The sequence below is a fragment of the Salvelinus alpinus genome, chromosome 2, assembly GCF_045679555.1.
Source record: "Salvelinus alpinus chromosome 2, SLU_Salpinus.1, whole genome shotgun sequence".
NCBI classification, from domain to species: domain Eukaryota; kingdom Metazoa; phylum Chordata; class Actinopteri; order Salmoniformes; family Salmonidae; genus Salvelinus; species Salvelinus alpinus.
The window spans coordinates 4,113,410-4,131,210 of NC_092087.1; the positions used below are offsets into that span (position 1 = coordinate 4,113,410).

Genomic DNA, 17,801 nt, shown 5'->3' on the forward strand with positions numbered 1-17,801 from the left:
TACACTCTAACCACTAGATTACCTGCCGTCCCTACACTCTAACCACTAGGCTACCTACCCCCTCTACACTCTAACCACTAGGCTACCTGCCACCTCTACACTCTAACCACTAGATTACCTGCCACCCCTACACTCTAACCACTAGGCTACCTGCCCCGCTACACTCTAACCACTAGATTACCTGCCGTCCCTATACTCTAACCACTAGGCTACCTACCCCCTCTACACTCTAACCACTAGGCTACCTGCCCCGCTACACTCTAACCACTAGATTACCTGCCGTCCCTACACTCTAACCACTAGGCTACCTACCCCCTCTACACTCTAACCACTAGGCTACCTGCCGCCCCTACACTCTAACCACTAGGCTACCTGCCCCGCTACACTCTAACCACTAGATTACCTGCCCCCCCTACACTCTAACCACTAGGCTACCTGCCACCTCTACACTCTAACCACTAGACTACCTGCCACCTCTACACTCTAACCACTAGATTACCTGCCCCCTCTACACTCTAACCACTAGGCTACCTGCCGCCCCTACACTCTAACCACTAGGCTACCTGCCACCTCTACACTCTAACCACTAGGCTACCTACCCCCTCTACACTCTAACCACTAGGCTACCTGCCACCTCTACACTCTAACCACTAGATTACCTGCCACCCCTACACTCTAACCACTAGGCTACCTGCCCCGCTACACTCTAACCACTAGATTACCTGCCGTCCCTATACTCTAACCACTAGGCTACCTACCCCCTCTACACTCTAACCACTAGGCTACCTGCCCCGCTACACTCTAACCACTAGATTACCTGCCGTCCCTACACTCTAACCACTAGGCTACCTACCCCCTCTACACTCTAACCACTAGGCTACCTGCCGCCCCTACACTCTAACCACTAGGCTACCTGCCCCGCTACACTCTAACCACTAGATTACCTGCCCCCCCTACACTCTAACCACTAGGCTACCTGCCACCTCTACACTCTAACCACTAGACTACCTGCCACCTCTACACTCTAACCACTAGATTACCTGCCCCCTCTACACTCTAACCACTAGGCTACCTGCCGCCCCTACACTCTAACCACTAGGCTACCTGCCACCTCTACACTCTAACCACTAGATTACCTGCCCCCTCTACACTCTAACCACTAGGCTACCTGCCACCTCTACACTCTAACCACTAGACTACCTGCCACCCCTACACTCTAACCACTAGTCTACCTGCCCCCTCTACACTCTAACCACTAGGCTACCTGCCGCCTCTACACTCTAACCACTAGGCTACCTGCCCCCCCTACACTCTAACCACTAGGCTACCTGCCACCCCTACACTCTAACCACTAGGCTACCTGCCACCTCTACACTCTAACCACTAGTCTACCTGCCCCCTCTACACTCTAACCACTAGGCTACCTGCCGCCTCTACACTCTAACCACTAGGCTACCTGCCACCTCTACACTCTAACCACTAGATTACCTGCCAACTCTACACTCTAACCACTAGATTACCTGCCACCCCTACACTCTAACCACTAGGCTACCTGCCACCTCTACACTCTAACCACTAGGCTACCTGCCGCCTCTACACTCTAACCACTAGGCTACCTGCCGCCCCTACACTCTAACCACTAGGCTACCTGCCCCGCTACACTCTAACCACTAGATTACCTGCCGTCCCTACACTCTAACCACTAGGCTACCTACCCCCTCTACACTCGAACCACTAGGCTACCTGCCCCGCTACACTCTAACCACTAGATTACCTGCCCCCCCTACACTCTAACCACTAGGCTACCTGCCTCCTCTACACTCTAACCACTAGACTACCTGCCGCCTCTACACTCTAACCACTAGGCTACCTGCCCCCTCTACACTCTAACCACTAGGCTACCTGCCGCCCCTACACTCTAACCACTAGGCTACCTGCCACCTCTACACTCTAACCACTAGATTACCTGCCCCCTCTACACTCTAACCACTAGGCTACCTGCCACCTCTACACTCTAACCACTAGGCTACCTGCCTCCTCTACACTCTAACCACTAGGCTACCTGCCACCTCTACACTCTAACCACTAGGCTACCTGCCCCCTCTACACTCTAACCACTAGGCTACCTGCCCCCTCTACACTCTAACCACTAGGCTACCTGCCGCCTCTACACTCTAACCACTAGGCTACCTGCCGCCTCTACACTCTAACCACTAGGCTACCTGCCTCCTCTACACTCTAACCACTAGGCTACCTGCCGCCTCTACACTCTAACCACTAGGCTACCTGCCTCCTCTACACTCTAACCACTAGGCTACCTGCCTCCTCTACACTCTAACCACTAGGCTACCTGCCGCCCCTCCACTCTAACCACTAGGCTACCCTGCCGCCCCTCCACTCTAACCACTAGGCTACCCTGCCGCCCCTCCACTCTAACCACTAGGCTACCTGCCGCCCCTACACTCTAACCACTAGGCTACCTGCCGCCTCTACACTCTAACCACTAGGCTACCTGCCTCCTCTACACTCTAACCACTAGGCTACCTGCCTCCTCTACACTCTAACCACTAGGCTACCTGCCGCCCCTCCACTCTAACCACTAGGCTACCCTGCCGCCCCTCCACTCTAACCACTAGGCTACCCTGCCGCCCCTCCACTCGGCTACCCTGCCACCCCTCCACTCTAACCACTAGGCTACCTGCCGCCCCTCCACTCTAACCACTAGGCTACCTGCCGCCCCTCCACTCTAACCACTAGGCTACCTGCCTCCTCTACACTCTAACCACTAGGCTACCTGCCCCCCTACACTCTAACCACTAGGCTACCTGCCACCTCTACACTCTAACCACTAGGCTACCTGCCTCCTCTACACTCTAACCACTAGGCTACCTGCCTCCTCTACACTCTAACCACTAGGCTACCTGCCGCCCCTCCACTCTAACCACTAGGCTACCCTGCCGCCCCTCCACTCTAACCACTAGGCTACCCTGCCACCCCTCCACTCTAACCACTAGGCTACCTGCCGCCCCTACACTCTAACCACTAGGCTACCTGCCTCCTCTACACTCTAACCACTAGGCTACCTGCCCCCCTACACTCTAACCACTAGGCTACCTGCCGCCTCTACACTCTAACCACTAGGCTACCTGCCCCCCTACACTCTAACCACTAGGCTACCTGCCGCCTCTACACTCTAACCACTAGGCTACCTGCCACCTCTACACTCTAACCACTAGGCTACCTGCCGCCTCTACACTCTAACCACTAGGCTACCTGCCCCCTCTACACTCTAACCACTAGACTACCTGCCGCCTCTACACTCTAACCACTAGGCTACCTGCCCCCTCTACACTCTAACCACTAGGCTACCTGCCGCCTCTACACTCTAACCACTAGGCTACCTGCCCCCTCTACACTCTAACCACTAGACTACCTGCCGCCTCTACACTCTAACCACTAGGCTACCTGCCCCCTCTACACTCTAACCACTAGACTACCTGCCGCCTCTACACTCTAACCACTAGGCTACCTGCCCCCTCTACACTCTAACCACTAGACTACCTGCCGCCTCTACACTCTAACCACTAGGCTACCTGCCCCCTCTACACTCTAACCACTAGGCTACCTGCCGCCTCTACACTCTAACCACTAGGCTACCTGCCCCCTCTACACTCTAACCACTAGACTACCTGCCGCCTCTACACTCTAACCACTAGGCTACCTGCCCCCTCTACACTCTAACCACTAGGCTACCTGCCGCCTCTACACTCTAACCACTAGGCTACCTGCCCCCTCTACACTCTAACCACTAGACTACCTGCCGCCTCTACACTCTAACCACTAGGCTACCTGCCCCCTCTACACTCTAACCACTAGACTACCTGCCGCCTCTACACTCTAACCACTAGGCTACCTGCCCCCTCTACACTCTAACCACTAGACTACCTGCCGCCTCTACACTCTAACCACTAGGCTACCTGCCCCCTCTACACTCTAACCACTAGGCTACCTGCCCCCTCTACACTCTAACCACTAGACTACCTGCCGCCTCTACACTCTAACCACTAGGCTACCTGCCGCCTCTACACTCTAACCACTAGGCTACCTGCCCCCTCTACACTCTAACCACTAGACTACCTGCCGCCTCTACACTCTAACCACTAGGCTACCTGCCCCCTCTACACTCTAACCACTAGACTACCTGCCGCCTCTACACTCTAACCACTAGGCTACCTGCCCCCTCTACACTCTAACCACTAGGCTACCTGCCGCCTCTACACTCTAACCACTAGGCTACCTGCCGCCTCTACACTCTAACCACTAGGCTACCTGCCGCCTCTACACTCTAACCACTAGGCTACCTGCCCCCTCTACACTCTAACCACTAGACTACCTGCCGCCTCTACACTCTAACCACTAGGCTACCTGCCCCCTCTACACTCTAACCACTAGGCTACCTGCCGCCTCTACACTCTAACCACTAGGCTACCTGCCCCTCTACACTCTAACCACTAGACTACCTGCCGCCTCTACACTCTAACCACTAGGCTACCTGCCCCCTCTACACTCTAACCACTAGACTACCTGCCGCCTCTACACTCTAACCACTAGGCTACCTGCCCCCTCTACACTCTAACCACTAGACTACCTGCCGCCTCTACACTCTAACCACTAGGCTACCTGCCCCCTCTACACTCTAACCACTAGACTACCTGCCGCCTCTACACTCTAACCACTAGGCTACCTGCCCCCTCTACACTCTAACCACTAGGCTACCTGCCGCCTCTACACTCTAACCACTAGACTACCTGCCGCCTCTACACTCTAACCACTAGGCTACCTGCCCCCTCTACACTCTAACCACTAGGCTACCTGCCCCCTCTACACTCTAACCACTAGACTACCTGCCGCCTCTACACTCTAACCACTAGGCTACCTGCCCCCTCTACACTCTAACCACTAGACTACCTGCCGCCTCTACACTCTAACCACTAGGCTACCTGCCCCCTCTACACTCTAACCACTAGGCTACCTGCCGCCTCTACACTCTAACCACTAGGCTACCTGCCCCCTCTACACTCTAACCACTAGACTACCTGCCGCCTCTACACTCTAACCACTAGGCTACCTGCCCCCTCTACACTCTAACCACTAGACTACCTGCCCCTCTACACTCTAACCACTAGACTACCTGTCGCCTCTACACTCTACCTGCCCCCTCTACACTCTAACAACTAGGCTACCTGCCCCCTCTACACTCTAACCACTAGACTACCTGCCGCCTCTACACTCTAACCACTAGGCTACCTGCCCCCTCTACACTCTAACCACTAGACTACCTGCCGCCTCTACACTCTAACCACTAGACTACCTGCCGCCTCTACACTCTAACCACTAGGCTACCTGCCCCCTCTACACTCTAACCACTAGACTACCTGCCGCCTCTACACTCTAACCACTAGGCTACCTGCCCCCTCTACACTCTAACCACTAGGCTACCTGCCCCCTCTACACTCTAACCACTAGACTACCTGCCGCCTCTACACTCTAACCACTAGGCTACCTGCCCCCTCTACACTCTAACCACTAGGCTACCTGCCGCCTCTACACTCTAACCACTAGGCTACCTGCCCCCTCTACACTCTAACCACTAGACTACCTGCCGCCTCTACACTCTAACCACTAGGCTACCTGCCCCCTCTACACTCTAACCACTAGACTACCTGCCCCCTCTACACTCTAACCACTAGACTACCTGCCGCCTCTACACTCTAACCACTAGACTACCTGCCGCCTCTACACTCTAACCACTAGGCTACCTGCCCCCTCTACACTCTAACCACTAGGCTACCTGCCCCCTCTACACTCTAACCACTAGACTACCTGCCGCCTCTACACTCTAACCACTAGGCTACCTGCCCCCTCTACACTCTAACCACTAGGCTACCTGCCGCCTCTACACTCTAACCACTAGGCTACCTGCCCCCTCTACACTCTAACCACTAGACTACCTGCCGCCTCTACACTCTAACCACTAGGCTACCTGCCCCCTCTACACTCTAACCACTAGACTACCTGCCCCCTCTACACTCTAACCACTAGACTACCTGCCGCCTCTACACTCTAACCACTAGGCTACCTGCCCCCTCTACACTCTAACCACTAGGCTACCTGCCCCCTCTACACTCTAACCACTAGACTACCTGCCGCCTCTACACTCTAACCACTAGGCTACCTGCCCCCTCTACACTCTAACCACTAGACTACCTGCCGCCTCTACACTCTAACCACTAGGCTACCTGCCCCCTCTACACTCTAACCACTAGGCTACCTGCCGCCTCTACACTCTAACCACTAGGCTACCTGCCCCCTCTACACTCTAACCACTAGACTACCTGCCGCCTCTACACTCTAACCACTAGGCTACCTGCCCCCTCTACACTCTAACCACTAGACTACCTGCCGCCTCTACACTCTAACCACTAGGCTACCTGCCCCCTCTACACTCTAACCACTAGACTACCTGCCGCCTCTACACTCTAACCACTAGGCTACCTGCCCCCTCTACACTCTAACCACTAGGCTACCTGCCGCCTCTACACTCTAACCACTAGGCTACCTGCCCCCTCTACACTCTAACCACTAGACTACCTGCCGCCTCTACACTCTAACCACTAGGCTACCTGCCCCCTCTACACTCTAACCACTAGACTACCTGCCGCCTCTACACTCTAACCACTAGGCTACCTGCCCCCTCTACACTCTAACCACTAGGCTACCTGCCGCCCCTACACTCTAACCACTAGGCTACCTGCCGCCTCTACACTCTAACCACTAGGCTACCCTGCCGCTCCTCCACTCTAACCACTAGGCTACCTGCCCCCTCTACACTCTAACCACTAGACTACCTGCCGCCCCTACACTCTAACCACTAGGCTACCTGCCGCCTCTACACTCTAACCACTAGGCTACCTGCCCCCTCTACACTCTAACCACTAGACTACCTGCCGCCTCTACACTCTAACCACTAGGCTACCTGCCCCCTCTACACTCTAACCACTAGACTACCTGCCGCCTCTACACTCTAACCACTAGGCTACCTGCCCCCTCTACACTCTAACCACTAGGCTACCTGCCGCCTCTACACTCTAACCACTAGGCTACCTGCCGCCTCTACACTCTAACCACTAGGCTACCCTGCCGCTCCTCCACTCTAACCACTAGGCTACCTGCCGCCTCTACTCTCTAACCACTAGGCTACCCTGCCACTCCTCCACTCTAACCACTAGGCTACCCTGCCGCTCCTCCACTCTAACCACTAGGCTACCCTGCCGCTCCTCCACTCTAACCACTAGGCTACCCTGCCGCTCCTCCACTCTAACCACTAGGCTACCCTGCCGCTCCTCCACTCTAACCACTAGGCTACCCTGCCGCTCCTCCACTCTAACCACTAGGCTACCCTGCCGCTCCTCCACTCTAACCACTAGGCTACCCTGCCGCCCCGTCATTCAGTAGAGAGGCAAACACACCGCTGGTGTTGAAATTCTGAGATGGAAATATCTGTTGTGTTTTCACTGATGATGCTTCCGCTGAATCCTCGTAGGTAATGTGATTTATAACTGATGATTGGACCACTAGCACATTAATAACAACCCTATTCCTGTGTTGACACCTAGCTAGCTGTGGTTTGTCCTAGTGGCAGTGATGGTAGCATAATCATTCTATTCTATGACTCACTGGTCAGTATTGCTGCTGCAGTCTGATAACTCATAATAACACTGTTAGTTAATCACTGCAGTCTGATAACTCATAATAACACTGTTAGTTAATCACTGCAGTCTGATAACTCATAATAACACTGTTAGTTAATCACTGCAGTCTGATAACTCATAATAACACTGTTAGTTAATCACTGCAGTCTGATAACTCATAATAACACTGTTAGTTAATCACTGCAGTCTGATAACTCATAATAACACTGTTAGTTAATCACTGCAGTCTGATAACTCATAATAACACTGTTAGTTAATCACTGCAGTCTGATAACTCATAATAACACTGTTAGTTAATCACTGCAGTCTGATAACTCATAATAACACTGTTAGTTAATCACTGCAGTCTGATAACTCATAATAACACTGTTAGTTAATCACTGCAGTCTGATAACTCATAATAACACCGCCAAATAGACAGAGATGGAAAGGGAGACTTAGGGGGAGAGAGGAAGATATGGAGATAGAGGCAGACCAGGAAGTTAATTATTCAAAGAAATGAATTCAAACGTTTAATTATTAAACCCAGAGGAAAAACAAGAACAACTCATGACCAATTAAATCGGTATCATTAAGCAGTTACACATTATTACTACTATTGCTATTATTATTATTATTATTATTATTATTATTATTACTATTATAATAATAATCATTCGTATTATGTTGTTGGTACTCCAAATAGTAGTGGTATGTTAGTAGGTGTGATGGTACCAATAGTAGTTTAATGATGGGGGTGATGGTGGTGGTAGTACTGATGTAGTGGTGAAGTTGACAGTTAGTTTAAGTTATAGTAGGTAGAGATATTAGAGGTATAAATACTACTAGTGGTAATGGTGGTAGTAGAGATATTAGAATTTGAAATACTACTAGAGGTAACGGTGGTAGTAGAGATATTAGAGGTATAAATACTACTAGTGGTAATGGTAGTAGTAGAGATATTAGAGGTATAAATACTACTAGAGGTACTAGGTGGTAGCATTTGTTTTAGTAATTATATTCGTTTGTTTATGTTTATCCTTTAATCGTCCGTATTATTTATTATATTTTGTATTACAATGTTATTATTGTCTTGTTATTTCTATTATGTATTTATTTGTATAATAACTTTTTTTTAATCACTATTTGTACCCGTTGATTTTCATGTAAAAAAAACAGCTTGAATTTGAGAGAGAGAGAGAGAGAGAGAGAGAGAGAGAGAGAGAGAGACCGAGAGAGAGAGAGAGACCGAGAGAGAGAGAGAGACCGAGAGAGAGCGAGAGAGACCGAGAGAGAGCGAGAGAGACCGAGAGAGAGAGAGAGAGACCGAGAGAGAGAGAGAGACCGAGAGAGAGAGAGAGACCGAGAGAGAGAGAGAGACCGAGAGAGAGAGAGAGACCGAGAGAGAGAGAGACCGAGAGAGAGAGAGACCGAGAGAGAGAGAGAGACCGAGAGAGAGAGAGAGACCGAGAGAGAGAGAGAGACCGAGAGAGAGAGAGAGACCGAGAGAGAGCGAGAGAGAGAGACCGAGAGAGAGAGAGAGACCGAGAGAGAGAGAGAGACCGAGAGAGAGCGAGAGACCGAGAGAGAGAGAGAGACCGAGAGAGAGCGAGAGAGACCGAGAGAGAGAGAGAGAGACCGAGAGAGAGAGAGAGACCGAGAGAGAGAGAGAGACCAAGAGAGAGAGAGACCGAGAGAGAGAGAGACCGAGAGAGAGAGAGAGACCGAGAGAGAGACCGAGAGAGAGAGAGAGACCGAGAGAGAGAGAGACCGAGAGAGAGAGAGAGAGAGAGAGAGACCGAGAGAGAGAGAGAGACCGAGAGAGAGAGAGAGACCGAGAGAGAGCGAGAGAGACCGAGAGAGAGAGAGAGAGACCGAGAGAGAGAGAGAGAGACCGAGAGAGAGAGAGAGACCGAGAGAGAGAGAGAGACCAAGAGAGAGAGAGACCGAGAGAGAGAGAGACCGAGAGAGAGAGAGACCGAGAGAGAGAGAGAGAGAGAGGTTTGAAAACAGAACAGGTTTAATCAGGTGTTCTTTCCCTCATTTCCTCTTTTAAAACACCAAACTAAACGACCAATCAGGATTCTTTCTCACTGCCATTTCTTTCTCGCCAAAACAGGCTTAACAGGAGATGACCTAGATAAGAGGAAAGAAGTGTATGGTGAAAACCTTATACCTCCGAAGAAGCCAAAGACCTTTCTCCAGTTAGTATGGGAGGCCCTGCAGGACGTAACTCTGATCATCCTGGAGGTGGCTGCTTTGATCTCTCTGGGACTGTCCTTCTATCAGCCTCCGGGAGGGGACAACGGAGAGTGTGAGTACTGACACGGTGGAGATACACGTACAGTCCTATTGTGTTAAATCTAAAGGTCATATTTGGTGAATTTCAACTAAGGACTTAACCTGGTGTTTTACCATAAAGGCCCAGACTTTATGTGTTTCAAATCAAGTTTTATTGGTGACATGGTTAGCAGATGTTATTGCGAGTGTAGCGAAATGCTTGTTCTTCTGGAATCTAACAATTTCACAATACACAAACATCTAAGTAAATGAATGGAATAAGAATATATACATATATGGATGAGCAATGGCCGAGCGGCATAGGCAAGATGCAATAGATGGTATAAAATACAGTATATACATATGAGATGAGTAATGCAAGATATGTAAACATTATTAAAGTGACTAGTGATCCATTTATTAAATTGGCCAATGATTTCAAGTCTGTATGTAGGGCAGCAGCCTCTCTGTGTTAGTGATGGCTGTTTAACAGCCTGATGGCCTTGAGATAGAAGCTATGTTTCAGGCTCTCGGTCCCAGCTTGCTGTATTGATGGGGACAGTAGATCCAGAGAGAGACATGATTACATGAAACAGAGTATGTTACAGTCCCTGATATCTATCTGGAAGGAGATCCTCGCCCTGAGCTCATCTACTTCATTGTCCAGCGACTGAACATTAGCGAGTAATATACTTGGAAGCGGTGGATGGTGTGCCCGCCTCCTGAGTCGGACTAGAAGTCCACTCTGAATACCTCTTTTCCACCGGTGGCGTCTTGGAGCAGCCTCTGGGATAAGTTACATTGCCCTGGGGGGTATGAACAAAGGATAACATTTATGAAAGTCGTGTTCGTGGTCGTAATGCTGGTGAGTTACCGCCTTTCTGATATCCAAAAGTTATTTTCCGGCTGTATGTAATAATGTAAAGAACATTCCGGGCTAATAACAGTAAAGAAAATACTGCAAAGTTGCGTAAGACTGGAACAAGGCATCTGTGTACATCGGCACTATCTTATGAAGATGTATGAATGATGATGAAGATGAAGATGAAGTCATCTGCTTTTCCCAGCATTTTCTGAGCCTAAACTGACGCACCTTCAACAACACATAACACCTCATATAATTCTATCCAAAAACAAAAGAACATTTCTTTTACCAAGTGGCATATAGGCTATTTATGTGAATTTGACTTAATCCTGCCTAATTGGCGGGCCGGAGCTGGTCGCAATGTTTATGTAGGCTCTAGTGTTATATTTCGGGAACTGTGTTTCCATAACTAGGGCTGACACTGAGGACTTGTGAAGAGCAGAATCAACAACTTCTGCATCATCAAGACTGTTGCTTTGTGAGAAAGGTGTTAACTGTGTTAGGTGTTACCCCATGTTCACAGTTAGACATTGTTATATAAATGCAAGCTGAAAAATACGTGTCCTGGCTTTGGCCCTAAGGGAGAGCAGGTCCACTGAGGCCACGGCCCAGTGAGACTCTGGAGCCGGGCTTTGGAGGTGGAAACAGAACTAAAGGACTATCGCTCAGTAAAACTCACTTCTGTCATCATGAAGTGCTTTCAGAGATTAGTCAAGGATTATATCACCTCCACCTCCCTATGTCATCCTAGACCCACTTCAATTTGCGTACCGCCCCAATAGGTCCACAGACGATGCAATCGCCATCACACTGCACACTGCCCTATCCCATCTGGACAAGAGGAATACCTATGTGAGAATGCTGTTCATCGACTACAGCTCAGCATTTAACACCATAGTACCCTCCAAACTCATCATTAAGCTTGAGGCCCTGGATCTCAACCCCGCCCTGTGCAATTGGGTCCTGGACTTCCTGACGGGCCGCCCCCAGGTGGTGAAGGTAGGAAACAACACCTCCACTTCGCTGATCCTCAACACTGGGGCCCCACAAGGGTGTGTGCCCAGCCCCCTCCTGTACTCCCTGTTCACCCATGACTGCATGGCCATGCACACCTTCAACTCAATCATCAAGTTTGCAGATAACACAACAGTAGTAGCCTTGATTACCAACAACGATGAGACAGCCAATAGGGAGGAGTCGAGGGCACTCGGAGTGTGGTGTCAGGAAAACAACCTCTTACTCGTAAACAAAAAAAAGGAGATGATTGTGGACTTCAGGAAACAGCAGAGGGAGCACCTCCCCTATCAACATCGACGGGACAACAGTGGAGAAGGTGGAAAGTTTTAAGTTTCTCAGAGTACACATCATGGACAAACTGAATTGGTCCACGCACACAGACAGCGTGGTGAGGAAGGCGCAACAGCGCCTCTTCAACCTCAGGAGACTGAAGAAATGTGGCTTGTCACCTAAAACACTCACACACTGTTACAGATGCACAATTGAGAGCATCCTGTCGGGCTGCATCACCGCCTGGTACGGCAACTACACCATCCTCAAACGTAGGGCTCTCCAGAGGGTGGTGTGGTCTGCACTACACATAACCGAATAGTTATACTGGACCACCTGGAGGGGTACTGGACCACCTGGAGGGGTACTGGACCACCTGGAGGGGTACTGGACCACCTGGAGGGGTACTAGAATAGTTATACTGGACCACCTGGAGGGGTACTAGAATAGTTATACTGGACCACCTGGAGGGGTACTAGAATAGTTATACTGGACCACCTGGAGGGGCTGTAGAATAGTTATACTGGACCACCTGGAGGGGTACTAGAATAGTTATACTGGACCACCTGGGGGGGTATTATAATAGTTATACTGGACCACCTGGAGGGGTACTAGAATAGTTATACTGGACCACCTGGAGGGGTATTAGAATAGTTATACTGGACCACCTGGAGGGGTACTAGAATAGTTATACTGGACCACCTGGAGGGGTACTAGAATAGTTATACTGGACCACCTGGAGGGGTATTAGAATAGTTATACTGGACCACCTGGAGGGGCTGTAGAATAGTTATACTGGACCACCTGGAGGGGCTGTAGAATAGTTATACTGGACCACCTGGAGGGGTACTAGAATAGTTATACTGGACCACCTGGAGGGGCTGTAGAATAGTTATACTGGACCACCTGGAGGGGCTGTAGAATAGTTATACTGGACCACCTGGAGGGGCTGTAGAATAGTTATACTGGACCACCTGGAGGGGTACTAGAATAGTTATACTGGACCACCTGGAGGGGTACTAGAATAGTTATACTGGACCACCTGGAGGGGTACTAGAATAGTTATACTGGACCACCTGGAGGGGCTGTAGAATAGTTATACTGGACCACCTGGAGGGGCTGTAGAATAGTTATACTGGACCACCTGGAGGGGCTGTAGAATAGTTATACTGGACCACCTGGAGGGGCTGTAGAATAGTTATACTGGACCACCTGGAGGGGCTGTAGAATAGTTATACTGGACCACCTGGAGGGGCTGTAGAATAGTTATACTGGACCACCTGGAGGGGTACTAGAATAGTTATACTGGACCACCTGGAGGGGTACTAGAATAGTTATACTGGACCACCTGGAGGGGTACTAGAATAGTTATACTGGACCACCTGGAGGGGTACTAGAATAGTTATACTGGACCACCTGGAGGGGCTGTAGAATAGTTATACTGGACCACCTGGAGGGGCTGTAGAATAGTTATACTGGACCACCTGGATGGGCTGTAGAATAGTTATACTGGACCACCTGGAGGGGCTGTAGAATAGTTATACTGGACCACCTGGAGGGGTACTAGAATAGTTATACTGGACCACCTGGAGGGGTACTAGAATAGTTATACTGGACCACCTGGAGGGGCTGTAGAATAGTTATACTGGACCACCTGGAGGGGCTGTAGAATAGTTATACTGGACCACCTGGAGGGGCTGTAGAATAGTTATACTGGACCACCTGGAGGGGCTGTAGAATAGTTATACTGGACCACCTGGAGGGGCTGTAGAATAGTTATACTGGACCACCTGGAGGGGCTGTAGAATAGTTATACTGGACCACCTGGAGGGGTACTAGAATAGTTATACTGGACCACCTGGAGGGGTACTAGAATAGTTATACTGGACCACCTGGAGGGGTACTAGAATAGTTATACTGGACCACCTGGAGGGGTACTAGAATAGTTATACTGGACCACCTGGAGGGGTACTAGAATAGTTATACTGGACCACTTGGAGGGGCTGTAGAATAGTTATACTGGACCACCTGGAGGGGCTGTAGAATAGTTATACTGGACCACCTGGAGGGGCTGTAGAATAGTTATACTGGACCACCTGGAGGGGTACTAGAATAGTTATACTGGACCACCTGGAGGGGTACTAGAATAGTTATACTGGACCACCTGGAGGGGTACTAGAATAGTTATACTGGACCACCTGGAGGGGTACTAGAATAGTTATACTGGACCACCTGGAGGGGTACTAGAATAGTTATACTGGACCACCTGGAGGGGTATTAGAATAGTTATACTGGACCACCTGGAGGGGTATTAGAATAGTTATACTGGACCACCTGGAGGGGTATTAGAATAGTTATACTGGACCACCTGGAGGGGCACTAGAATAGTTATACTGGACCACCTGGAGGGGTACTAGAATAGTTATACTGGACCACCTGGAGGGGTACTAGAATAGTTATACTGGACCACCTGGAGGGGTATTAGAATAGTTATACTGGACCACCTGGAGGGGCACTAGAATAGTTATACTGGACCACCTGGAGGGGTACTAGAATAGTTATACTGGACCACCTGGAGGGGCTGTAGAATAGTTATACTGGACCACCTGGAGGGGTATTAGAATAGTTATACTGGACCACCTGGAGGGGTACTAGAATAGTTATACTGGACCACCTGGAGGGGTATTAGAATAGTTATACTGGACCACCTGGAGGGGTACTAGAATAGTTATACTGGACCACCTGGAGGGGCACTAGAATAGTTATACTGGACCACCTGGAGGGGCACTAGAATAGTTATACTGGACCACCTGGAGGGGTACTAGAATAGTTATAATGGACCACCTGGAGGGGTACTAGAATAGTTATACTGGACCACCTGGAGGGGTATTAGAATAGTTATACTGGACCACCTGGAGGGGTACTAGAATAGTTATACTGGACCACCTGGAGGGGTACTAGAATAGTTATACTGGACCACCTGGAGGGGTACTAGAATAGTTATACTGGACCACCTGGAGGGGTACTAGAATAGTTATACTGGACCACCTGGAGGGGTACTGGACCACCTGGAGGGGTACTAGAATAGTTATACTGGACCACCTGGAGGGGTATTAGAATAGTTATACTGGACCACCTGGAGGGGTACTAGAATAGTTATACTGGACCACCTGGAGGGGTACTAGAATAGTTATACTGGACCACCTGGAGGGGTACTAGAATAGTTATACTGGACCACCTGGAGGGGTATTAGAATAGTTATACTGGACCACCTGGAGGGGTATTAGAATAGTTATACTGGACCACCTGGAGGGGTACTAGAATAGTTATACTGGACCACCTGGAGGGGTACTAGAATAGTTATACTGGACCACCTGGAGGGGTATTAGAATAGTTATACTGGACCACCTGGAGGGGTATTAGAATAGTTATACTGGACCACCTGGAGGGGTATTAGAATAGTTATACTGGACCACCTGGAGGGGTACTAGAATAGTTATACTGGACCACCTGGAGGGGTACTAGAATAGTTATACTGGACCACCTGGAGGGGTACTAGAATAGTTATACTGGACCACTTTGAGGGGTACTAGAATAGTTATACTGGACCACCTGGAGGGGTACTAGAATAGTTATAAGTCGCTCTGGATAAGAGCGTCTGCTAAATGACTTAAATGTAAATGTAAATGTTATACTGGACCACCTGGAGGGGTACTAGAATAGTTATACTGGACCACCTGGAGGGGTATTAGAATAATTATACTGGACCACCTGGAGGGGTACTAGAATAGTTATACTGGACCACCTGGAGGGGTACTAGAATAGTTATACTGGACCACCTGGAGGGGTACTAGAATAGTTATACTGGACCACCTGGAGGGGTACTAGAATAGTTATACTGGACCACCTGGAGGGGTACTAGAATAGTTATACTGGACCACCTGGAGGGGTACTAGAATAGTTATACTGGACCACCTGGAGGGGTATTAGAATAGTTATACTGGACCACCTGGAGGGGTATTAGAATAGTTATACTGGACCACCTGGAGGGGTATTAGAATAGTTATACTGGACCACCTGGAGGGGTACTAGAATAGTTATACTGGACCACCTGGAGGGGTACTAGAATAGTTATACTGGACCACCTGGAGGGGCTGTAGAATAGTTATACTGGACCACCTGGAGGGGTATTAGAATAGTTATACTGGACCACCTGGAGGGGTACTAGAATAGTTATACTGGACCACCTGGAGGGGTATTAGAATAGTTATACTGGACCACCTGGAGGGGTACTAGAATAGTTATACTGGACCACCTGGAGGGGTACTAGAATAGTTATCCTGGACCACCTGGAGGGGTACTAGAATAGTTATACTGGACCACCTGGAGGGGTATTAGAATAGTTATACTGGACCACCTGGAGGGGTATTAGAATAGTTATACTGGACCACCTGGAGGGGTATTAGAATAGTTATACTGGACCACCTGGAGGGGTACTAGAATAGTTATACTGGACCACCTGGAGGGGTATTAGAATAGTTATACTGGACCACCTGGAGGGGTACTAGAATAGTTATACTGGACCACCTGGAGGGGTATTAGAATAGTTATACTGGACCACCTGGAGGGGTATTAGAATAGTTATACTGGACCACCTGGAGGGGTACTAGAATAGTTATACTGGACCACCTGGAGGGGTACTAGAATAGTTATACTGGACCACCTGGAGGGGTACTAGAATAGTTATACTGGACCACCTGGAGGGGTACTAGAATAGTTATACTGGACCACCTGGAGGGGTATTAGAATAGTTATACTGGACCACCTGGAGGGGTACTAGAATAGTTATACTGGACCACCTGGAGGGGTATTAGAATAGTTATACTGGACCACCTGGAGGGGTACTAGAATAGTTATACTGGACCACCTGGAGGGGTACTAGAATAGTTATACTGGACCACCTGGAGGGGTACTAGAATAGTTATACTGGACCACCTGGAGGGGTATTAGAATAGTTATACTGGACCACCTGGAGGGGTACTAGAATAGTTATACTGGACCACCTGGAGGGGTACTAGAATAGTTATACTGGACCACCTGGAGGGGTATTAGAATAGTTATACTGGACCACCTGGAGGGGTACTAGAATAGTTATACTGGACCACCTGGAGGGGTACTAGAATAGTTATACTGGACCACCTGGAGGGGTACTAGAATAGTTATACTGGACCACCTGGAGGGGTATTAGAATAGTTATACTGGACCACCTGGAGGGGTATTAGAATAGTTATACTGGACCACCTGGTGGGGTACTGGACCACCTGGAGGGGTACTAGAATAGTTATACTGGACCACCTGGAGGGGCTGTAGAATAGCCCTGCTGGCCAACATTGTACACTATTCATTTTGCAGGGATAAGAGCAGGGAAGCACTCGTTTTTTTGTCACCTGGGGAGGCAGAACGGACAGGAAATGGGCTACTGGTGAAACACTGGCGCTGTAATGGAAAAACACTTGTGTACGAGCTCATCACTACCGTGTTATCATACTAGCTCAATATGATCCCTTAAGTCTTGTTAACAGGAGTGACTGTGCATTGTGAGCTTTTTAGAATGAGAG

General features: G+C 49.5%; 1 protein-coding gene across 17 annotated transcripts in view; it reads left to right on the plus strand.

Moving 5' to 3' along the window:
- The window catches only part of LOC139553097 (plasma membrane calcium-transporting ATPase 2-like), a 256,276-nt gene that overhangs the window by 99,804 nt on the left and 138,671 nt on the right, over window positions 1-17,801 (plus strand). For all 17 annotated transcript variants that reach the window (XM_071365060.1, XM_071365054.1, XM_071365079.1 and 14 more), the window contains exon 3: window positions 9,871-10,065. In XM_071365060.1, coding sequence (XP_071221161.1) covers window positions 9,871-10,065 — 195 coding nt within the window. The remainder of the gene's footprint in view (window positions 1-9,870; window positions 10,066-17,801) is intronic.